The sequence below is a fragment of the Neovison vison genome, chromosome 13 (genome assembly GCF_020171115.1).
Source record: "Neovison vison isolate M4711 chromosome 13, ASM_NN_V1, whole genome shotgun sequence".
NCBI classification, from domain to species: domain Eukaryota; kingdom Metazoa; phylum Chordata; class Mammalia; order Carnivora; family Mustelidae; genus Neogale; species Neogale vison.
The window spans coordinates 19626944-19651625 of NC_058103.1; the positions used below are offsets into that span (position 1 = coordinate 19626944).

At 40.8% G+C, this 24682-nt stretch overlaps 1 protein-coding gene across 29 annotated transcripts in view; it reads left to right on the forward strand.

Moving 5' to 3' along the window:
* NRXN3 (neurexin 3) overlaps positions 1–24682 on the forward strand; it is a 1586092-nt gene that overhangs the window by 1204835 nt on the left and 356575 nt on the right. For all 29 annotated transcript variants that reach the window (XM_044230674.1, XM_044230680.1, XM_044230666.1 and 26 more), the window contains one exon: positions 4203–4384. In XM_044230674.1, the coding sequence (XP_044086609.1) occupies positions 4203–4384 (182 nt within the window). The remainder of the gene's footprint in view (positions 1–4202; positions 4385–24682) is intronic.

Genomic DNA, 24682 nt, shown 5'->3' on the forward strand with positions numbered 1-24682 from the left:
TAGATGCATTTCTGGAGCCTTTTATCTGTAATTATTTGAGGAAGAAAATAAAAAAATAATTCCAGGTAGTCTACTATGTTTTCTAACTAAACTTTCCTTATTTCTTACACACAGATACTGCATATGTATATACATACACATATGTATGTATGTATATATTATTTTTATAAGACTGATACGCTACCTACTGTGCTAACGAGGCACCTAATTATTATTTTTATATCAAATATAAATCCTAAACAAGTCTATGATTCTATTTCTATTGGTAATTGCCAAAAAGAAATAATATGCTACTTGGATATAAGAATAGAAAACAGTATCATAATGACAGGACCATGAGGTTAAGAAGTCAAAACAACAGAAGTAATAATTATCCAAATGGTCTAAATAAGGAAGTGTTAAGTTGCCATCAATAATTATATTAAATTTTAGTAAAATAAGCAGTAATATATGCCACAGATTTAAGAACTATTTCTTGGAGAAATGTATGACCTAGAAAATATTTTATCTTTTATTCTCCTTGAGAAACCATCAATCATCTGTTTAACCAGCTTGTTGTAAAGCTACATAAAACTGTTTCCCAGGAGTCCTTAATGATCTCAGTGGAGCCTGTTCTATGCTTTTCTTCCCCCCAATGAATCCCACACACAGAAAAGACCCCCAAATATACATATTCCATACCCTCACATACCTGTCTCTGCCAAAATCACCATCAGCTCCATCCCAGTAAATAGCTTGCCAGTTATAAAAACAATAAGCCAAACCCATTTTTTGGTGCTTTTGAAATAAAAGAAGTTGCATATTAAATAACGTGGTAGATTTGTTGACTGTTTGAAAACGGTGTGTATACATATCTTGGTTAAGGTGACAGTGTGGAGAGGTCATTCCTGAAATACGCTGTGGTTGGCATTCAGCAATCTCAGATGCTTGCAAACTTGCAAATCCTACCATGTTAAGTTGTCAAAATGCCACCATAGCAATTTTTCTTCAGTTGAATTGATCACTTTTTGCTAGCAACGTTCTGATTATTAATAAATGGAGTGTGATCTTTGCACCAGCCTACTTAGCACAGCAAGAAACCAACAATCAGAGAAACTAGGCTCAGGGGAGAAAGCATGTGATGTGATATTGCATGGCTTGGAAATGAAAATCTTTAATGGATTAAGGAGGGTTCTTACAGTTCTTAGGATGTTCCCCAAATGTTGATTTGTAATCCACATTTTAAAATAACAAAATTAACTTTTTAATTTGAAAATGTAAAGCAAAATAAGTCCATGTTCCCCCAGGACTCTAGGCATTTTATATTAAAATTAGCAGAAAGTGCATATTTATCTTTAAAAACCATGCAAAATAGCAAAGCTAACTAAAGACGGGGAAAAAAAAATAACAGGTTTTCAGGGTAGAGAGTTGTAAATATCAATTAACTTGCTTTAAAGCCAACATTGAACTATGGGAGCATTCAGGGTCTTTATTTACCCTTCCTAGGACATTTGATATAAAAAATACATATTTTAAGATTTATTGCCACATGGCCAAATAAGCCATATGCTTAGGGCTTTGTAATTTTTTACCCTTTTCCATCTACAAAGTTAGAATGCTCTAACATAGTGGCATCCTAAATTCAGAACAAAAAAGCAATCAAAATAATTTTTAAGACTGATTTTTGATCTACCCTGAGGTTGCATAGTGAGGTTTTGTTCTTTGTTTATTTAAAATGTAAAGCCATGATGACCTCCTACCCACTAGATATAAGAAGTTGTGTATTTATCTTTTAAAACATTCTTCCTCTTCATATTCTTTATATCGAGAATTACTGAACAGTCAGTGGATAAAAAATATAAGCAGAACAGAAGGTTTGTACATTTATTTGTATGGTTAGAAGGCCAGGCTAGCTTTTGAAAATGTGCCAGGTTCGGAAGCTATGGCTTTGTTTTCGTTCTATTTTGGTCTTATAGGAACATGGGAAAAGAATATAGTCAACTTTGCATCACCACTGGTATAGTTTATGGTATAATTTTATTAAGCTATAATTGGCATATGGTGAAGACAGGCTTTTGGAGGTAGGAGGGAAAGCAGGAAACCTGAAGAGGTGCCATTTATTTAAGGCAGAAGCTCGGGTCTCTGTTTCCAAACATTGTTAACAAATGAAATATCCCATAGAACTGTCATGAAGATCCAGCTAATGAATTTGAAAAGGTTTTTTAAATTGTAAAACACCAGGCATATTTGTTGCTGTTATCAACTTTGGACTTGTTCTTTTTGTAACAAAGGGATAAAATAATTTCCGGAGAGAGTATGGATTTATCTCTGTGCCAGAATCCACTACCTTAAATAGGTAAAATAGGGTAAGAGTTTATAAATTGCCACAAAATGTCACAGGGTGATTTGCATTTTCGGTGATTCTATACATTGATCACTGAGTAACCTTCAGTTTTCCAAATAAAGAATGAAGAGGGGGGTGATGACATTCGTCATCATCTACAGGAAAGGGAATTATTTAAATTCCTCACAGATGGATAGACATCAAGGGTAAATAATGAGGTCCACATTTCTAATTTTAAGAAGCATTGAAGGTATCTGTGGATGGTGAGGAGCAAATATGATTTTATGTATAGAATTAACCATAAACTTTCACACCACAATCTCAAATTCTCCAGATGACGGCAGAGGTCTTATTAGACGCTATCACCTCAGGGTCCAGACATTCGTAGAAGGAAGATGTTATGCTACACGTAATATACCAACTGGGCAATTGGAGGGACTAGAATAGTGACATTTGAAAAAAGGACAAATTAGATTCTATATGCCGCACAGTACAATGGGGCTTAGTGCTTAAAATAAGGATGACCTATGACATATACTCCTAATTCTAGCCTCATAGCGGTTGACTTTATTATTTCCAAATAAGCTGCATACCTCTTTTTTTTTCTTCACACAACATAATTCAACCTAATATTCCCTGTAGACTAAATGTGAACCAGTGCTGGAGATTTTTAGGAAAGTTGAAGAAATCTGAATGCTTATCTAATGCTGCTTTAAAATAGTTTTAAGAATTGGACCGTGTTCAGTGGGAACACACAAGAAGATCTGCTGTCAAATAGTCTTTGAACTTTGAGATGAGTAATGTATGGAAGTACTCACTACGGGGAACATACAGATGGCCATAGAAACTACAATGATGTAGTCTGTTCTGGCTACCAAATCTGAACGCTTTCTTCCAAATTTAGATTTAAAAACTGGTTTTTAACAACAGACTTTTAAGATTTATGAGTTGCAAATATTTTCTTTATTTTTCTTCCTGTTTGTTTTCTGAGTATTTTTAAATTAATATAATCTTACTAATCTCTGGCTTTGTAAATAATAAGAGTGAAAAGGCAGTAAATACTAAAAACACTGATAAACCCACTATTCCTAAGTGGCAATGCCATTTATGTTCCAAATTCGTACTTGTGAGTTTGGTTTTTTTTTTTCTATGTCTTCTATATTTCCTTTTTGAAATTTAGTTTGGAGAAGAGAGGGAAGCTGTTATATTCTACCAGATAAATACCATCACTAGGGAAATAAATTAATTTTTAAAAGGCTTCTGGAGTTAATTTTTTTCACATTTTTTATAGCAATGTAAGAGTGAAATAGGAAAATGCGGAACTTGATTTTCTCAGGCTCCAGCTTGCTTTTCTGTGGGGGTGGTAGCGGGTCCAGGTGTGAAAAGGATGATGGCTTTGGACTTACACCTTATGTCCAGTCTTGCTAGGCATTGCTGGAACAGCTCCCAACAACACAGACCAGAATGTTCTGGGAGCTAAGAGGTGGGGGGACTAGTTTTCTCTCTCATGCCTGTCCTAGCCAAGATGGAAAATTCGTTCTGCTGCTGAGATCGGAAAAGTTGTTTGTCACAACATACCCAAGTTTCCAGACACAGCATCTTACTTGCCCTCTGCCATTATTCAGCAGGAAGTGAAGATGTTAGGGGTGTCTCTGGCTAACATCTGCTTTGTTATTAATTCATTTTGCCTGCATCTTTAATTTAGGGTGACAGCCGCCATCTGAGACCTTGGATGCCATCCCTCTCAGTAACCAAATACCACCAGCGTCTGGGGGTCCTTTCCTCTCTGCAGCTGTCTGTGCAGAGTCTCCACAGTGTGCGTGTAGCTGCGGACACACAGTACACACCCTGATGGCTCCCTCTCTCCTTGCTTTTGCAGCTGGCGCTACGTACATCTTTGGGAAAAGCGGAGGCCTCATCCTCTACACCTGGCCGGCCAATGATCGGCCCAGCACGCGTTCGGACCGCCTGGCTGTGGGCTTCAGCACCACCGTGAAGGATGGCATCTTGGTGCGCATCGACAGTGCTCCGGGCCTTGGCGACTTCCTCCAGCTTCACATAGTGAGTACCAGGCCTTGGCCTGGATTTCTTTGTCTACCTGCTGGTGTGAGTCGTTGAGCAAGATGAACGCAACGGAACGTTCTAGATGGACTCAGCAAAGGGGCACATGATTATAAAAATTGCCTACATGAGTTGGAGCTGTAGCCCAGGGTTAGTCTCTGTGTCAGCCTCTTTTACCCCTTTAAGAAGTGAACCTTGATGCCTGTGGGGTACTTTGGGGATAAACTATGAGAAACGTGTTCAGTCCAGACTCCCTTCTCGGCTGTGTGGTTTGGCCTGTCGTGAAATGTTTAGCAGACTGCCTGGGTGTAAATGAGAGATTTACCCGGTACTTCGCCTGAACCTGGTGCAAGTGGTAAAGCCCAGTTGGGTTTTACTAGATGACCACCTGTGCTGGGGGTCAGCGAAGTGTTTCTGTAAAGGGCCAGATGGCAAATATTTTGGCCTTCACAAGTGCTACAGTCTCTGTGAGAGCCCCTCAGCTCTGCCATTATAATGTGAAAATAGCCACAGATAGCATGCTTTTAAGAAACGTATGTGGCTATATTCCAGTAAAAATTTATTTTACAAAAACAGTCTGCAGGGGGGCCCGGGTGGCTCAGTTGGTTAAGCATCTGACTCTTGATTTTGGTTCAGGTGTTGATCTCAGGGTTGTGAGTTCAAGCCCTGCTTTGGGCTTCACACGGGGCATGGAACCTCCTTTAAGAAGAAAAAAAAAAAAAGGGCAGATTGAAGGCTCTACTTGGATGACCCCAGCTCTAGGCTGCAGACTTCCTCGTACAGGTGTAAAAACCATGATAAAAACCGAGGCCAGAGTGGGTGGGGCAAAAAGGAGATAGCACAATCAGCCAGGATTGCTCTATTCATGTGTATTGTATATCCAACATTTTGCTTGTATATCTAAGCCCAACAGGACTGCAACCTCAGTCACTGCAGATTATTAAGAACACAGTGCAATTCCAAGAAATTAAAATGATTTGGAGGAAAAAATTACTTTGTTATGAGGATAGAAAATATTTTTATAGCAACAATTAACCCATTTTATCACCTGTGCGGCCTGCAGTTAGGAAAGTAGGCTAAGGAAGGATATGATTCTCATCCATAAGTACCCAAAGTGCAGCTACCAAGAGCAAAGAGAGGAATTGTTCTCATTAGTTAGCAATGACAAGGCCAGAAAAAATGGATTTAATTTGGAGCAATAAGAATTCAGTTTAAATAGCAGGGGGAAAAAAAGCAGTTGCGAGGAAAGATCAACTGGGGATTACCACCAACCTCCAAAAGGGAGGAAAACGAACATTTTCCTGGGCATCTTTGGATCAGAGTCTTGCTAATGTGCGGTCTACTGAGGAAGGCAGAGAGTGGGATTTTATTGCTGGTCTCCGGGGCTGGCTGGAACCGCCAGCAGCCAGTTCAGCCTGCCAACGTTGCCCATCTCCAGCACCTGCTCTTCCAATATGCCTTGGAAACAGGAGCAGCTAGAAGTGTAAGGCTTGAGCGGGAGGCCTGTCTGGACTGAGTGTGAGCCAGAACCAGGCAAGAGTGCAGGGAAGGGCTGTTTAGGAATGATCACCTTTAAGATATGAAACAGGGGTCTTGATGGAGTTGTGAACCTTTACGCTTTCTCGGATACTTCAAGAACCATATGGTCCTATGAGCTTGAGCTTAAGCGTTTGAGAAAGTCATGCCAAGGAGCACAGAGAAAAGCAGCCATCATTTGTATGGTTTATCTTTATTTGGCCTCTAAAAACCACCATAATTTACAAAACTCAGTGAGATTTATGCTGCGTATAACTTAATGACTATTTCATGGCAGCTATAACTAGGCTATTATTACCAGCTCACTTGCATTTTCACGGTGATTTATCTTCTTTTTTTGTTCGGTGTGACTTACTAAGAAAAATATGATTTGGCACAGCCATGAGCATCTTCTCTGAATCAGATAATACGCTACTGGTTTATCCATTTCTCCACATTCGTGTTTTAGAGCATCCTTACCTTGAAGAGAAATGTTTCTTAATTTCTGAAAGTGTACTTAAAATGTTTTGTTTTTATAAAAGGGATATGAGGATCCTGGGATTTTCTAGCAGGAACTGTAGCATTCTGTTTTGATATTTTTAACAGCAAAAAAAGAATAAATTTTGCATCAAAATGTGTAGACCCACTTGGGTCCTGTGGACCTTTTCTAGTGATGCTATATCATTGCTTAACCGTTCTAGAAAACCCCAACAGATTGCTTTTAATCAATGGACATCATCTGACCTTCTTAGAGAAAAGATAGACAGCTATGAGGTGGAGAAACCATATCCTTCTGGAATGGTCCAGACATGCTCATGGCTCTCTTGAATATGGGATCGCTTCATTGGTCTAATAATTTAAAACTGTTTTTTATTCTAGTGAATTTTCTCTGGTGTCTACCAGAGATAAAAACAAAAACAAAAACAAAAAAGCCTGTGGGACTGTATTCCAGTCTTAATTCACTTATAAAAGCAAGCTGTGGGCTATACCTTGGTGACCCCTGCCCTAGGCTGCAAACTTTTTCATAGAGACGTAAAGAACCTGTGATAAAACATGAGGTTTGAGGCAGAGCAAAGGGAAGGTTCCTTACCACACTCAGGAATAAAGGAATCCAAGTAGACCAAAAGACTTGATTCCAAAACCTGCTTCTTGTTTTGGACATTGACATTAAGTGTACCAGGAACATGAAGCCATAAATACTGACTAAGATACTTCTGCGTGACTTGAGATCTGTAAAACATAGATTTGTTTAACGCATGTGGCTTGTTTCCTTGTGTTAAAGAACATTGCTCAAGGGGCACCTGGGTGGCTCAGTGGGTTAAAACCACTGCTTTAGGCTCAGCATGATCTCAGGGTTCTGGGATCAAGTCCCGCATCCGGGCTCTCTGCTCAGCAGTGAGCCTGCTTCCACCTCTCTCTCTATCTGCCTGCTTCTCTGCCTACTTATAATCTCTGCCTGTCAAATAAATAAATAAAATCTTGAAAAAAAAAAAAAAGAACATTGCTCAAAAAGAAATAATTTAAGGACCATTAAGGAAAGTGGAAAGGGTTGGGCAGGAGGCAAAAGGATCCATTCCTGCTTGCAGTTTACCTAGAAGAGAAACCCACCAGAGGAAAAGAAGAATTGAAAACAGATACAAAGAGGAGAGGGAGCCAGGGTAGTTCCCAGGGTCAAGGGGAAGGAGGAGGCATTGGGCTTGGGGAACAGGACCTATCCTGTTGGAGATGTGCTCCCAGCAAGGGGTCATACATGGGCAAATGTCATTCTTCCCATGGCTGTCCATTCTGGAAACAACTAAGAGTACTTTGATGCTCTTCTGAACGATTTTCAAGCTCACAAGTTGCTCAAAAACAAGTATAAACTCAGTAATTAGCAAGTGGCTGGGCAGGAAGAGGGAGGAGGGGGGCAGGTACCTGGTAAAGAAAGAGGGGAAGGGAGAGCAAGAGAGATTGAGTACCTGTTCTTGATAAGCTGGTACTAAAGGCAAGTCCTAGGAATTCCTGAAAGGTTTCAAGCCTCTATAATTCAGTCATTGGAACAAGCCCTTTTCACCACCCATTTAGCCTATTTGAGGGAAGAGAAAAATGTTCTTCCAAGAACACCAAGGAGTCTGACCCTGAGGTGAGCACCCTCTCTAGAACAGGCCTGCTTGCTGTGGAGTCCCTGGAGCAGGAATGGCAAAGAGGCTTTTTCTTGCCAGCCAGCTCTGAGGGCCTCTCACTTCGTCACTTCGAGCTTTACAGTGGGTAGAGAGACTTCTGAGAGCAGCAGGCAAATGCAGGAGGCAGGAGTCCTGGCTTCCAGCGGGCGAGTCTACCCCCTGCGCTGAAATGGGACTTTGTGAATGGATGGATGCTGTTTGGATGAGCCTTGCTCTAGGCTACCTGAGATCCTATCCTCAATCTCTCCCCCTTCTTTCCCTTTGTCATCCTGAGATGCCCACACATTAAAAACTCTTTAGGAAAATTGGCATCTTCTTAAACTCCTTCTCCACTGGAAGCCCTTGAATCATTTGCTAATTGGTTCAAAGTTGTTAGTCTTGGTATGATCCTTCTCACACCAGGCCAAGGTCAGCTGATTGAACAGAATTTGAGTTTTTCGTGGAGGGTTGGGAAGAAAGAAGCATGATAGATTGGGGGACATATGACATTTGGGTGAGAGCAGGAGGAAGCTTGAGCAGAATGAAGGCATTGGTGCCTCTGGGTGAAGAATTGGTGTAAAGAAAGGGGTACCAAGACGGGGATGGGGAGTATGTGCTGTGGGTAAAAGATTTTTTCCCATTTCAGTTTGCTCAGACTATCTGTTGTTCTGGCCAAAGGACCAGAGGCTCTTGTCTCTCTCTCTCTCTCTCTTTCTCTCTCTCTCTCTCTTTGATTCTTTCTTTCTTTCTCTTTCTTTCTTTCTTTTAAACTTAAAGTCTTCCCACTCACACAGGGCCTCATGGTGGTTAAGTAGGCTTTGACAATAAGTGTTGAACAAGACAAGAAATAGATCTTCTTTAAAAAAATCAGAAAAGTTCAGGAGATCTAAAATAATTTAGAGATGGTTTGCTTCCAATTAGCTTACATCTTCATTTTTTGGTTCACACTTCTATGATGCACTATTTCCTGTGTCCGTTATTAATCATAATATTAATGAAATCCCAGATGAAAAGTGTTTGGCAAAGAGAAGAAGATCTTTGCTTGCAGTACATGTATGCATGAAATGAAATTCCGTGGAGGGACCGTGTCTTAGGGCAGAGGGATTTGTAAGGAAGTATTACTTCAAATATGTTTCCTCCATTGAAGTCTATTGTTGAGGAATTAATCTGCTCAATATTTGGAAAGAAGCCACTATTACATGCAAGTGACATCTGCCTGTTGACCTCCCATGTAGGCTCTAGGAAGCTGTGTCATGTTACACTCACCTTCATTTATCCGATCGGGAAAAAAATTGAATAGGACCAGAGAAAGGATTACCATGAAGTGCTCGCTATTCTCTCATGAAACTCTTGACAACTTCCTTTCACCAACCTACAAAATAGAAGGTCGGGCATAACTGGGCAACAATTAGCTTCTCTTTATGTAGTTAATACAGGGCGTAAAAAAGATACGCTATTAATTTCTTTCTCCCTGCATGTAATTTATAGTAAATCCTCTTGGATTCATTTTTTAATTATGAACCTTTCAGGAACAGTGAAAATTTATGGGTCAGGGCATCTGTTTTGTTTGACAAGAATCTATAACCTTCTCCAGCTGTTTCTCTCCTGACTTATAATGTAGATACTTAGATAAAAGAGGGTAGGAGAAGAGAGAGGACCACTGTCCTGACTCACCCCCTTTTCATCATGGCCGAGTATTCTTGGGAAAACTGTCCCCCCCACCCCAAATAAAAGGCCGACAGTATTCTCTCAGTGCCATATTTGGGGAAATAGAATATTTATTAAGTTCGGTATGTATGGTATTGTTTTTCTATAATTTACAGCATTTGGGGAGACTCCTGGAGAATAAATCGGAGCAGAACTCAATTATGATAAACGGTGTGTTCCTCACATCTATTGCATCTATAAATTGCTGGCCCGGATGCTTCATTCAGCTGTCTCTGTGTGAGATATTTACAGGAAACTATCAACATCTGCTGAGTTAGTCTTCAGTGAGCTTGGGTGGGGAGGTGGTACCTTAGATTTGTGTCTGGATTCGGCCAGTGGCAGAACTGGGTTTGACTTAAGGAGCTGTATTTGGGGGAGTGTGCAGAGGAGTACAGAGGAATGGTGGCATTTCTGAGACTAGTAACATAAGTAGAGAGGGAAAGAACAAGAAAACAGCAAAGGTGTCCAACAGATGCAATTTTGTTTCCCACAGAGTACTGTGCACGGCAGGTTGGCTCCGTATTCCCTTTCATTGCTATTTGTTCTTAGTGAAAAAGGCCTCTTTGGATTTTCTGGGCTTAGGAGCTTTTCCAGATCATTAGCCACTTCTGTGGAGAGGGCCTGCTGGGGATCGTCTCTGCAGCTTCCAGCTTAGCCGTTCTATCCCGGCAGAGATGGAGAAGAAGGTGGGAGAGGGGAGTGGAAGCGGGGATTTGATCAAGTGAGCACTTACGCAGGCTGGACCAGACGCAGCTCCCTGCGTGGGAGTTGGGGTGTATTCTCTCCAAACTCAGTTAGTCCCGAAGTATTTCTATCTAAATCTGTTTATGTTGATGGCACACTCGGTTCCGAGGGGCAGCACGCCATCGTGGAGGCATGTGTTTCATTTGAACTCAAAAGATGTGCATTTGAGTCTCGGCATCTGGTGAGCTCTTTGGCTGTAAGCAACTAATCATCCCCCTGGCCTTCACCTTCCTCTTCTTTTAAATGGGACCCAAAATACTACACTACAGGGTTTTCCTGGGGTTCATATGGAATAAAGTATTTAGGAGTTGTTTGTTGTGGACAGAAAACTGCACAAATGTAGGATGGTAGTTTTCTTGATGACATATCCGAATAACTTCAATAGGGGAAAAAAATTAGTGAAAGGAAGAGTCTCATGGTAAGTATTTGTAAAAGCCCAGAAAGACTGTTTCTGAAAACAAATTCCTGTTGAATCTGATTGAAAGCACTTGTTTCTGAATTAATCAGATTCACCATCGAGACTTTGGGGGATGTTCTGTAAGCACAGGGGGAAGAAGCCGAGTCCCTCTGAGCAAACCTGGTTAGGTCAGTAGGATATGACATGGAGCTTCCTTGGCATGTCATTGTAGGGCATTTTGTCTCCTATAATGACACAAGGTGATGCCTTGAGCCTCCACTGCCCTTCAGTAGAATGTTCCAAACGGCTCTAACCTCACCAGTAAATGTGTAATTCATCTTGCCCTGAAGGTCCTTCTTCACTTGTATGAACCACAGAAAATGGAAAGATCGTATCTTGCCAAAGAGAGAAAGAGGAGGAGGACAAAGCATATACAAGTAGTAGTAGCATCAGGAGAGCAGAACCTTTCTAGGCACCGATAGTATGAAAGAGAATTGAGGCCCACTATGGGCATCAGATAAAGGCATAAACAGCCTGGCCCTATACTTGGGAATTAACAGAGCCCAGGGAGAGTCCTTGCTGCAACCAGTGTCCTAATGAGGGTAGAGCCAGACTGAGTGAGGATGAGAAACTGCCATTATCAAGTAAGCTGGAAACATAAAACGCATATACAAGTAAAAGCATTTTGGACTTTGATTCCTGAAAATATGCAGGAAAAGTGAATGATAATTTTAGCATATAGATAAAATGTATAATAATGCATCATAAAAATCAAGCTGGCAAAATGTATAGAGAATATTTCACGGGTGGTAAACAATGATGAGAAGCAGAGGCCAAATGGCCCTATCTGTCTCATTTATCACTTACATCCACTACTCTTTTGCTGGTAACCAGTAATAGTCATGTTTCAGAACCCTCAATGCATACCTAAGAAGAATTTAGAAAATTTAAGATTCAGAGAATTTAGCTCATGAACATCAACTAGTGTATTTAAAATCAGTGTTTTTCTTATGTGCCAGGCAAAGTGCTACATTTTGGGGGATACTGTAATCAACGTTGGCTAACAGACTTGAAAGGCCACAGTAATTAAATGATGAGATATTAGGTTTCCTGCACATTGTAAGATGATGTATGTAACACACTTGGTTCGCTCCTGGTGTACAGTGAGCTTTCAATTATGGATAGCTTTTAATATCATTGGTACTTTTTCATCAATTAAAAAAAATTTGAAGTCAGAGGAAACCATTTATCTTATTTTCCTAAATAACAAATCGACTTTAATCAGGATTTTGAGATTGCAACTTAAGTGATGTAAAATTCTAAGGAGAAGTCAGGATGCTACTAATTTAAAGCCAACCTCGTGGCTTACAGCCCAGATTAAGGCAGTTACCAGACAGCTGAACAAGTTGTGAATAGCAGAGGCTTTTTAGACATGTGAATTTGAAGTGCGGCAAGCAAGGCAAACTCTAGGTACCATCAAGCGAATGCTGGGGCTCATATGACTTCATGGCAGGCCTACCTTAACACTGTCGGCTGGATGAGTTATCTCATTGACCAACCACTTAGACTGTTCCTAGCCATTACTCCTGGGGTATTGTTCACTGCAACAGGGCAAGAAATAACTCATTGACTCCCTGAAGCTATAGATGATGGATTTTAGATCCCTGACTGCATTCAGAAGGCATGGAAGCTCAGCGTATTAATGGGGGAATTCATTAGCCACCTACTCTATACCATCATATGCTGACATCCTGATGCTGTCGCTGCTGCTGTTTCAACTTGTTAGTGTGTCCCTGATAGATGGCAGAGGGAACTGTATAACTGTATTAGCCTCAAAGATAGTTCTGACAGCTGGACCCGTCGTTTCCCAGCCCGAGATGACACCTTTAGAGCCTGGAATCACTTAAGGACATTTAGATAAGCACTGTTGATCGATCAAGCTAACCTTCAGCCTGACATCATTTCATAGTCAGGATGACACAAGATGATTGACAATTAAAGTCTTTTATTCTATTCTTGAGTTCTTAGTTAACCACTTTTAATTTGGTTTATTTTTCTGCTCTGTTTTCTATAAAATGGCAGGTAATTTAATGACACAGATGATTATTTCTTACATTTACTTAGGACCATTAGTAAATCCTCTTACCTCCTACCATTATTATCACTTATACCACTATTATCGATTGACAAAGTACCAGGTACCAGACACTGCGTTAGAATTCTGTTTACATCATTTTATTATGGACTCACGACTCAATGAGGTAGTCACTATTAATATCCTCACTTTATGAATGAGGCAACTGATGTTTAATGAAGCTAAAGAAATTTCCCAAGATAGCACTGAGCAGGCATTCAAATCCAGTTCTGACTCTTAATTACTATGACACTCCTAATGAACGTTTCAGAGTAGAGAGTGTAGCGGTGATCATTTAATTCAACATGTATTTGTGGAATAGCAATTTATTTGGGGTTGTGATGTAAAATTTACCATCAAGGAGGGAAATAAAAATTGTACAGGTGGCTGTTCTCGGATAGCATTGGGTAGATTCCAAGGAAGGTGAGACTAGTATAGTTTATAGAGATGAAGAAGTGAATATAGACAGGGTGGGACAGACTATGGCTGCTGGAAGCTGAAGAAGGAACATGCTACATGACGATATCCAGCATGAAGAACATGCTAGAAGAAGATTCCCGCCTCGAAGGAGGAAAATACAGGCTATGTTCCCAAATCTGTTAGGTGTTCAATTTGACCAGAATAAATCTCTTGAGGGAAAAGGCCAACAGTGTGGAATAGCAGAAAGAGCCTATGTTTTAGAGGCAAGTGGTTCGTGTTTCAAGATCTAGCTATCCCCCCCTGGCTAGCTCTCTGGCCTTGGATGAATTGACTGCTGTGTAAAATGGAGATAGGAAAAGCAGTAATGCCGCCTTGCAAGTCTGTGTGAAGATGTATAATAACGTATATGAAAATGCTTCATGAGTAACTGGTTCATGCCAAAGTCATGAGAGTTAAGGCTTCAGTTTTGGTTGCTTGTTTTCTTTCAAGGTACTTCAGGCCCATCGTGAGGAGGGCTTGAATGCCATACTGACGGATTGCTTCTTAAAGTAATGAGAAGACATTGAAAGTCTATGAGCAGAAGATGAAATGCCCAAAGCTTAATTTTCAGAAAAATTACTTTGGCTTTGTTGAAAGAGTGGCTTTCAATGGGTTCAAGGACAGTAGATAGCAGGTTATTGTTTAAGTAGTCCAAGAAAAACATTTTTAAGGACTTACTCTGCGGTGATGATCATAGGAAGGTAATAAAAATGAAACAAAAGGATAGTCATCCCAGAGAGAAAATCAACAGGTGTTGCCATCTGGTTGGAAGGAAAGGGAGAGAATTAAGGAATATCTAAGAGACTGGGAAGGTTAAATTTCATTAACAATAACAGTAAAAACAGGGCACAAGTAAGAAAAATGAATTTTAGGATAAGGCAGTCAGAGTCTGATGTTAGTGATCCAACACGTACATAAGGCATCTGAGGGTCAGTCTAGAGAGTTCCAATTAGAAATGCGTGATGAACTCAGATGAGAGATGTGGGCAGAAGCAGGGACTTGAAAATTTGCAGCCTGAAATGACAAGGGAAACTGAGGCTTGCTAAGATCTATGGGGACATAAATGAGTAGAAACTTGGGAAATATATACATAAATTTCCAAAGTGCAGGAGGAAAAGAGAGGAAGTGAAAAAGAAAAAGCTAGAGGGTCATAGAAAACCTAGATGGTGAAGTGTTACAGAGATCCAGAGGATTCAGAGAGGTTTTTCAAACACAAGTAGCTATAGAGCTAGTTTTTCCATACCTTTTAGTCACACCTCTTTTATCTGCCATCCATTTGTTGGAGGCCTTCTTTCTCTTTTTTGGTATTTTTTATAGCAGGTAATCTTTGTCCTTCCAGTTTCCTCAGTAGTCATTCTGTGCTTCTCTTGGTAGTTGTCAATGACATCGATAACTCAGAGCCAGAAGACTCCACCAGCTAGCAGTTATCTTATGTGAATGGTGAAGAAATAGACACTATCCTGCCAACCTCATTGTATTGTGGGGAAAATCAAATGAGATAATGCATGTAAATGGGCTCTATTACTATTGATAGATCTACAAAGAAGATAAGATCGTTTTCATAATAATTTATGTGCGCCTACCATCTAGCAAAGCTGTTGGTGTCTAAGAGTTTGTGGTTGGAGACCTGGAAATGAGGACCTAAGCGAGGCTAAGGTGGTTGTAGTTTTCAACAAGAGGGTTAGCAACCAGGCAAATGGCAAATCAGAGCCAACATGGGAATGGCCCAACTGTGAGAGCTCATGAAAGGCTGTTGTCTTCGAATGCTGTTTTTACCTGGTATATGTCTTCAGAACGTACACCTCACCCCTTGGAACATCATTTTGGGGGAGGCTCTTTGGATTTCAGGTTGTACTGCAATTCCCCAAAGAACATACTCCCTGATTCCCACTGATCACCTTGTGCAGGTGAGGCATGGAATCTGATTACCCTCATCCTCATTTTAACTTGGATAGCTATAAATGTTGCTAATGGTCATAAAATTATCCAGCCCTTTCTCAAATGCAAAGTACAGTACGTAGGTTTAGTAAATCCTTTCTAAATAAATTCTACTGGTTGATTTCTCATTGCTATAAACCCTCCTTCTCACCTGATGGCATGCATATTTTTGTAATCACTCCTGCATTTGCTGTTTTATTCATTGTCTAGTCACTGTGCTAGCTACTTCGTGTGTAAGAGCCCATTCACTCTACAGTCCTCACACCACTGTCCAATCAGTGAGACTGCCTCAGTGTTGGAGATTACAGAACTAAAGCTCCAAGGAGTAAGTAGCCATTTGTTCCTAGTCTTCAGGAAAGGAAAACAGATGAGATGGTGGTGTGTTTGATTCTAATGTCATACATACTGCTTTGCATAAATACCTATTTAGTATTAAAGTCAGATGTGGTGAATTTAATAGGGCCTGTGTTGTGGTTTTTTTTTTTTTTTGATCCACATAAAGAATGGTAAACAGAAATAGAGGGATGGAGCACAACATTTTGGCTAAAGCAGAATACATAATTGGAATTAGGTCACTTTGTTTTGGGATTCAGAGAAACTCTCCGTTTTACATTACCTTTTATTGCTTCTCAGTATTTGTTTTTGTCTCAATGGCATTAGGCACCCAATTACTCCCAAACCACTTTCTTAAACATCCCTGTGCAGAATAGGCTTGGAAACTAATCTGAGGTTTTAAATGCAATATGGTGCTATGAGAAGCTCAGAGGTGACTTTTTTCCCCAAATTTTAACACAAATCCTTTCAAATGTAGTATATATGAGCAGAGATTACTAGATAAATGCATTCTCATATTTTAGGTGTGGTAAATGCCATATTAGAAGTCTTCAAATATCCCTGCTTAAAAACCCTAACTGATCTCAAATAATACGGAGGAGACACAGTCTCCCTGCAGTCAGTATTTAATTTTTGTATTTCTAATTTAAAACCAGGTGGAAGTATCTTCACAAGAGCTCCAGGCTATTATCCACTGGCCTGTTAGCTTCTTACATCTAGTGGGAGAACACAGTAGAAACTTGAAAGGGAGACCTTTACACTGGAAATCACATTTTCTTAGAATGGGAGCAGATTCCATTCAACTTGCCCCTGACTTGATGCCTAATTCCTAAGGCTAATAGGCTTTCATGTTTGCTACTTAGATCAGCAATACTGGAGTTGGTTTTGTTGCATGACTAAACAGCAAAGCTTAAATTCAAGACTAGAGTGTGAGAGAGGAAAATGAGCTTGGTGCGACATGTTGCCCAGAGCCCTTTGAAGGTGCATTGGGGGAAGTCCTTGACTACCCACAAAGAGCAGCTGTCTTTAAAAATAAGACAAAAATCACCTTGAAGTTTAGTTGAGAATAGGAATAGGGGCACATAACAAAAAGTATAACATGACAAACTTGGTTTTAGAAAAAAGGGAGGTGGGAGGAATAGATTTGCTGAGTTAAAATTAGCCAGACAGGCAAAGATTACCAGCCTATTTTAGTGAAAGATGATTCATTCATTTATTTATCCAACCAGCTGCTACTATATGTCAGGTAAATTCTAGGACCTGGGGATACAGGAGTAGATAAGATAGACAAAATGCCTGTTTGCATGGAGCTTGCCTTCTAATGGGTACAGGCAATCAGAACCTGGGTTCTGCAGAATTTGCTGAAAATGCAATGTCCAAGATATTTAATTAATTGTCATATTAACAGATTGGCAAATCCCTACCAAACTTTTATTTCCGTCTTTGTACTCTTCTCGGTTTCCCAAATCTGCATGTGAACCTCTCTTACTCTTATAATCCAAGAGCACAAAGGGCTCTCTCACCAGCTAGTTCTACTGAGACTACCATGAACAACCATCTAGGTTGTTTCCAGTACCAAAATGAAACAAAAAGGAATAACATCTTTACCCTCCATTTCTGTGCCTTTTTCTTTGAAATGACTGTGGCCTTTCCTAGTGTTTTATTTTGTAATCACGCAGGACGCCTTCAGAACATCCATCTTTATTTCGCAGACAGCCAATTGCTTGAGGCATCCAGACAGTACTAACTGAGAAGAGGGAAAAAAAGACAAAGACCAAAATCAAATGAAAACTCACCCTCCCTGGGAGATAGACCACACTGTTTCCAGTATATTCTCTAAGCCTGCTTAGACGGTCCTGTCCACGTATGGACCTAGGGCTCCCAGGCCGCACACCCAGTCAAAGACAAGAGCAGCGCCTGTGGTGACAGTATCAGTACAAATTAGGTTTTCCCTTCACTTCACTGAATGCCACAGGAAACAGAATGGGACCACATGTTTCCCTTTGATTCACACCCAAACACTGCAAAACACAGAGTGTGTGCTTCCTTCTTCAAGCTGTGTGTGTGCGTTAAACACAGGCAAACATTGGACTGAAATGCAGACACAGTAAGTCAGCTCTGGGGAACACCATTCAAGTCTTTTTTCTAAATCTTGATCTTTTATTTGAGCTAGGTCTCTGCAGACACTCTGGGAATGATTATTTTACAATGATTCTCCAAAGAATAGTTAAATGCGTTTCATCCAAAAGTGGGGATTCACCATCTTGTAACAGACCCCCTTCTGGAACTGACCACCTTACCATTAGCTCTTTCCTTCTAAACAACAAAACAAAACAAAACAAAAACACCCACTTTATACAGTAGGTGTGAAAGAACATAGAAGGCTCTATGGGAGACTTTTCCATATATTTCCACAAATTACTTCTTTGTAAAAAGTGATTGTTTGATATGACTGTTATATTAACAACAAATTATCCTGGGTATGAACCCTAACCCTAGCAGGAAAACCGAACTTCTCGATGAGGTATGTATCTTCAGCCCTCATGTCTCTCTCCAAGAGGACAATGGATTCTGTGAAATAGTGAGACTTGATGCCAAATTCTCTGCGTGTGGTTTTGCACATGTGAGCTGGTCAAGGACACAGAATTGAGAGAGAACAGTTCATTTTACCCAACAGCAAAAATGTGTATGTGTGTGTGTTTAAGAGCCCAACCCGAACCACACTCTTCTGTGAATTCATACTCCATTTCTAACCACCAAGATCCACCTTATAAACTTAAACTCAGACTTTCTAGATTTTAGAAACCTAACCATTGCTTTTCATATAGCACCTTCTGGAAACAAACTTCCACTAAGTTTCTGTGTGTGTCCATAAAAGTCACCATTGTGTTCTCTTCTATCTTCTGAGTAGACAAAGATTTGATTCCCTCTCAGAGGGAGTTTCTGCTGTTCCTGATGACTGACCGTGAGGCCAGAGCTCTCTGTGCCCTTCTTATTGGTCTTGAACGCTGTCAGAATGCTTAGATTCCTGAGCATACACAGGGCAGCTGCTTGGGGCCACTGAAAATGGAAATACTGCAATTGCTTCAACACTTCTTCCCTTCCTGGATCCATCAGACTGAAAAAGCAGGAATGAAGTATTTTCTTCCTTCTGTCTCCCCGGTCTTCAGCAGTATAACACAAACAAGCCCACTTCTTCTTTAAGCCCCACCAACATGCTGTGCCTGGTTCTTGATCTCAGACAAGGAGTCCCTTGTCTTCAATGTGAGAAGTTTAGAGAATATGCCCAGTTAGTGTCCCTTGGACCTCATCCAATACACAAATATATTTTAAAATTCAGATGCTTCATATACAACTTGAGACTTCCAGTTTCTCTTTAAAAAATCAGAAGGTTCAGCTATACGGGGCCACTGTTCCTATGTGGCATCTGCCAGCTGGAGACAAGGAAAAGTTGCCATTTTTATGGACAAGCCATTTCTCACCACTTGTATCTGCCACCCTCTCTCTGCCACACAAATCGCTCAGCATCTTCATTCATCCCCTTGGCTGTCCCACACCTGCAGATCTTGGATATTCCGAGTCTTCTCACACAGAAGTAGTGTTGACAGTGTGGGGCATACCTTTGCATTTTATACATAAACTGAGCTCTCAAACATTTTCATAGACACATGCTTAATTTGGAAGGGTCTAGAAGTTGACCTTTTCATTGCTGTCCTAAGGGCACCTGTTTGCCCTCTCCAAAATATATGGGGCTCACAAATCTGTTTCATAGATATAACCTAGAATTTAGCATAACACATTTAATGATTTCAACTCAAGGACTCACTTATTTGTGCTCTTTGAGAACATTCGTACTGAACACAGAATGGTAATTTATAAATGAAGATTTCATTAGTGTTTCTGGGAAAAGTTGGGTGTCATTCTTAAAGTATGACATTTAATATAATATGCATAAAATAACACATTTTTCTATCATATTTTAATGCATAATTTTACAATATTGGTGTGTCGGAGTGTGCTATTTGCCTCTAATTTAGAGTCTTCACTCAAAACTCCTAATTACTTAGCCTTTTCAGAAGGGGGCCGCCTTTTAGGGGTACGTCTGAGAGCTCTGTATTGTCCTAAGAGTGAAAGGTGGCTCATGATCCAGGAACACATTATTAATCCCTGTTTTTTACTCGAGAGCTTTGGGCTGTCTGGATCAAAGTGTGTCAAATGCTTCCTCCCGGATTACTTTTCCTGTTTCATTCCTCAGATAGTCAAGAATTTTCCCGCTCCCCTCCCATCTGTACTACTCCTGACAATTTTACCTAAATTTTTTCTTCCATTGCTTCAGGCCATTGCTTCCAGTAATATCATCTTCTGAGACTATGAATAAGGCTTTCCTTTCAATTATATTGTTACCTTGAAGGTATTTATAGGCTGTGATCTAGTCCCCCGGAGTCATTGCTTTGCCAGACATTATAAATTTAGCTCTTCCCACCTTTCCTCCTATGTTTTATCTTCCAGCCTTTGTAACATTGCCTCTTTTTTTTTTTTGAACCTATCTTTGTAACTTCTCTGATATTTCAATATTCTTCACAAACTAAAGAGGTCAGAATAGCACATCATATTCCAGGCATTACTGTGAGTATCTGAATACAGAGAGAGAAATCAAGTGACAGGATTACTTCAAAATTGAACTTAATCTATTTGTGACTCAGAAAAATAGACAGAATGGTAGAGAAAGCTAACAGGGCACTGTCAACATGTTTCATATATTTTAGCGCACTGTAAGGATAATCACAGAGGCTTAAGAGTAAATGATGATTTTTTTTTTTTTCTGAGAGAGAATGTCTTGATTCCATTGGACACTTGCACCTGTCCTTTAGAGTAATATTTTCCTTAAAAACCTGGACTTCAGATATGGTTGTGTAAGAAGATGGACTTTCTCCCCTAGTACACACGCTTTTAAACTAGTATTATCATTAATAGTGTTGTTGCTGTTGTTACTGTTAACATTATTCCTGCCCCTGTGGTCTAACGTTGGGAAACGGCATTAAGCATTGAATTTTAGGAAGCAAAAATAAATTGCAGTGTGAACCACCTTGGTACTAGCTTTAAGTCCTAGTCCATGTCCACAGGCATTGGTAGGATTCCACCAATATGGCGAATTGGGTAGAGCCTCTGGGGAGCACTGCAAAGAGCCAGACCCAGCTTAGCTCTCAAGGATTGTGGCCTCCAAACATTTTTGATGGTCCACCCACAGCAAAAAAAAATGATAACCTTGCACTACTTATATTTGTGTTTAATGTAGTGTGCACACCTGCTAACTGCTGTTTATATTATGGAACATACAGCAACATCAGAATTTCTAAAAGTGAAGATTTCAAAAATAGACGTTCCAGTATTTTTTGCCATAATCCCAGTGAACCCACCTTGACACTTCTGGGGGATGCTCAGCCCACTTTGAAGATGCCTGCTCCGGTGGGGATCTCTATATTGATAGAGCGAGTGGCCAGGTCCAGCAGCTGCTAAGTCAGAAGTCCAGGATGAATGGTTCAAGCCTGGAAGGGATGGGAGGCTGTCATCCAAACACTCATCTTAGAGGTAACCATGCGGAGACCCAGAGTCTTTACTACTAGGGTCCCAGTTGCCTAGTGAGAAGGCTGGGGGTAAAACACAAGCCTCGTGGTTATCAGATTGTAGTGTATAAGGAAAACGCCTGGTGTTCTGTTTCTGGTAGAGTTTGAGGAAGGTAGAGACTGAGCTCCTGAAGGCTGGAGAAGAGGGTGGGTTAAAGGGTTCTGTTGATGGTGAGGTATCATTTGCCTACATGGTCTCTGATCTCTCATGCTCCCTCCTGTTGAGCCCTCCCTACAGGTTCTCTATCTGTCTCTGTTTTTCTCTTTCTGTTTCTCTCACCAACATAAAATTCAAGGTTTCTACTTAATGGTAGACTTCTTTACCAAGAGCATGCTCTGGAGCCAGACTTTCTTGGTTCAAATCCCAACTCTGTTCCTCAATAGCTCTGTGACTTTAGGCAAGTTACATAGCTTCCCCTGCCTCAGTTTCCCCATCTGTTAAAAGGGAGAATAATAAAGTTCCATTGGGTTGACATGAGGATTAAATGAGAAGGTACCTTGAAAGTCCTGATATACTACTGCCTGACCCCATCCTAAGGGTCTTTTAAGATTTTATTTATTTATTTGACAGAGAGAGATCACAGTAGGCAGAGAGGCAGGCAGAGAGAGGGGAAGGGAAGCAGGCCCCCTGCTGAGCAGAGAGCCCGATGCGGGACTCGATCCCAGGACCCTGAGATCATGACCTGAGCCGAAGGCAGTGGCTTAACCCACTGAGCCACCCAGGCGCCCCCTAAGGGTCTTTTAAATGTTAGGTGTTGTTATTGTCATCACTTTTTTAGTAGTTTCTCCTAAAAGCTTAAAGCACTTTGCCCTATACCATATATTCCATTTTGTAGCATGCCCTCATGCTAACCAAGGGAAAACATTCTTCTTCCACTGTATAAACACATACCCCGTGGCCAACGCATATGCTTATGACCAAAATCAGTTCTGAATCCTAGGACAACTGGTGCTCCATGTCAAACTTTATTTCCTTTCAAGGTGAAAACAATGACACAAAACCTCATTCAGCAGAGCAGAAACACAGACTCCATAGTTATTTTTTTTCTTCCAATCCCCCCAAAGCATCTTCTCCATCTGCATGGGGCTCCTGTCCTCTCAGAAGTCTGCCCAGCCTGAGGGTGATGGCAGCAAAAGGGTTAAGTAGGATCTGTTCCTCTGTCTGAACTCTCAGCCTCCTGAGAGCCTGCGTTGCAACCTTAATAACTTCCTCACATAACTAGCTTTCTCCTCTCCCTCGGAGTGTTTCCATTTTCTCCAGCGTTCAGTATCAGGGAGTGTTATTAAATGATAAGGGGGTTTGCTTCCTCGTGTATATTGTGAGAGGCTGAGAGACAATGAGTGTTGTGACACATTGGAGGGCATGTTAGCACTGATTACGGGAGCTCTGTATCAGAGAGCAGATCATGTGACAAGACTGCATCTGGGACACTGCCTCCCCTCCCCAGAGAGTTATTAATGGGCCTTCATACCTGGGAGGACGGATTACGATGTCTGGGCAATGCAACAATTAGAGATGTGTCACTTATCATAAGCAGGGCCCCAGCACCTGGGGCTGGCGGCTCTGTTCCACGCATGAGGCAGTCTCCATGCTCCAGAGATGAAAGTGGAACTTGCTGTGGTGACCTTTCTTGAAAGAGGCCATCTTAAGTTCACGACTGGCATTGAGTGGTCATTGGCTTTGCATGTAGAAAGAGAGCGGGAGACCTGCGTTTTATACTCCCTTCTTCTGCCATTGTCAAGGTCTTGACCATAGGGTTCAAGACCTCAGAGTCACTTAGCTTGTGACAATCAGCTTTTTGATATGCAAAAATGGGGCCTATGTATGTCTTACTTACCTCACAGAGTTGCAACTCCTATGTATGTCTTACTTACCTCACAGAGTTGCAACTCCTATGTCCTCTTCATCAAGGTAATGACATGGATACAAGAGTGTGCATGTGTGTAGAAAGGAGATGTAAGGATGTTTTCAGGCACAAGAGAAAGGGCCAGTACAAAGGCAGAGACTGACATTGCATGGGAGAAGACATAGACAAAATTGGCCAACATGGAGGGAAAGGAAGCAGGGAAAGGGAAGGAAAACCAAGGCAGGTAGTTTAATTTTGGCCACATCTCCTATAGAACAAAAATGAAAACAGGGTTGGGGAATTGTACCAAAATTAACAGGAGGAGAGTCAAGGAAGTTCACATCTGATATTCTTAAAATTCCCAGTGAAAAAAAATTTTATGGTCATCTGCTGCAAGCAACAGGGGCAAGGAGATTTCAAAGGAAGTCAACAGCATCTTTTCAACAATGTTTTTGATCTCTATCAGAACAACTTGGCTTTTAACCCTAGCTCTATCTTTTCCTCCTGGAATGGTCTTAAGCAGTTTCCTATCACTTTCTGGAGCCGTACTTCAGGGTTATAATCTATACCTTACACCCTGTTAAGAAAATGAAGTGTGGCCACATATGTAATGTACACAACACTGTTCTTCACACATAAAAGCTCCTCATTATTTTAGAAACACAGGACGATGGCAGGGAATGCATAAAACATCCAGGTTGCTGAATAAGAGTTTCCAATTCAGCCGTTGGGTTGCTTTGGCCAATCTGCTTGTGCCAGGGTTACATAATATATCTTCATAGGTGTAAAGCCTCTCGGAGGCTGGTCCTCAGCCCTGGTGCTGTTCATGCTTCACATTTCTCTTCTTGTGCACTTCTGTCTCCTTGTGGCCTTATGTAATGGACCGCATAGAGGAAGGGGGTCGCTGTACAGTGTAATGTGTTTCCTGAGCTCCTGAATTGGTGCCAGTAGCACATCAGTCCAGTCCGATAAAACCCAAGGCACACCTTGCTCCTTACTGAGAAGGAAAAATTATTGGAGTTTGCACAGGTCGGTGAAGTAATTTATCATCTGCACTGGTATTAAACTGCCTCCATAGATACGTGCCTCATTTTACCCCAAGGATAGTCCAAGAATCACGGGGAAGGACTTCCCTTTAGAGTTCCCTCTTTCTAAATCCCTCTTTGGGTTTCTTCTTTATTACATTTTACATGATTAATGCAGATAATCACAAATGTGAACAGTCAGCCAAGTTGGAGTAGGGGTGGAAGTTAATCTGGAAGTTAATCTAAGAAGACCCTTCTTAAGAAGCAATTAGACACCCCTTCAAATAACTAATAATTTGCCTTTCATGAGAAAGAAATCCCCCAAGTGAGGTGCAAACCCAATTCAAATACTTCATTAGAATTAAAAACACCCTTTATAAACAGGGGACTATTTTCTTATAAAAACGGCTGCTATTCATAAAGCACTTACTGGT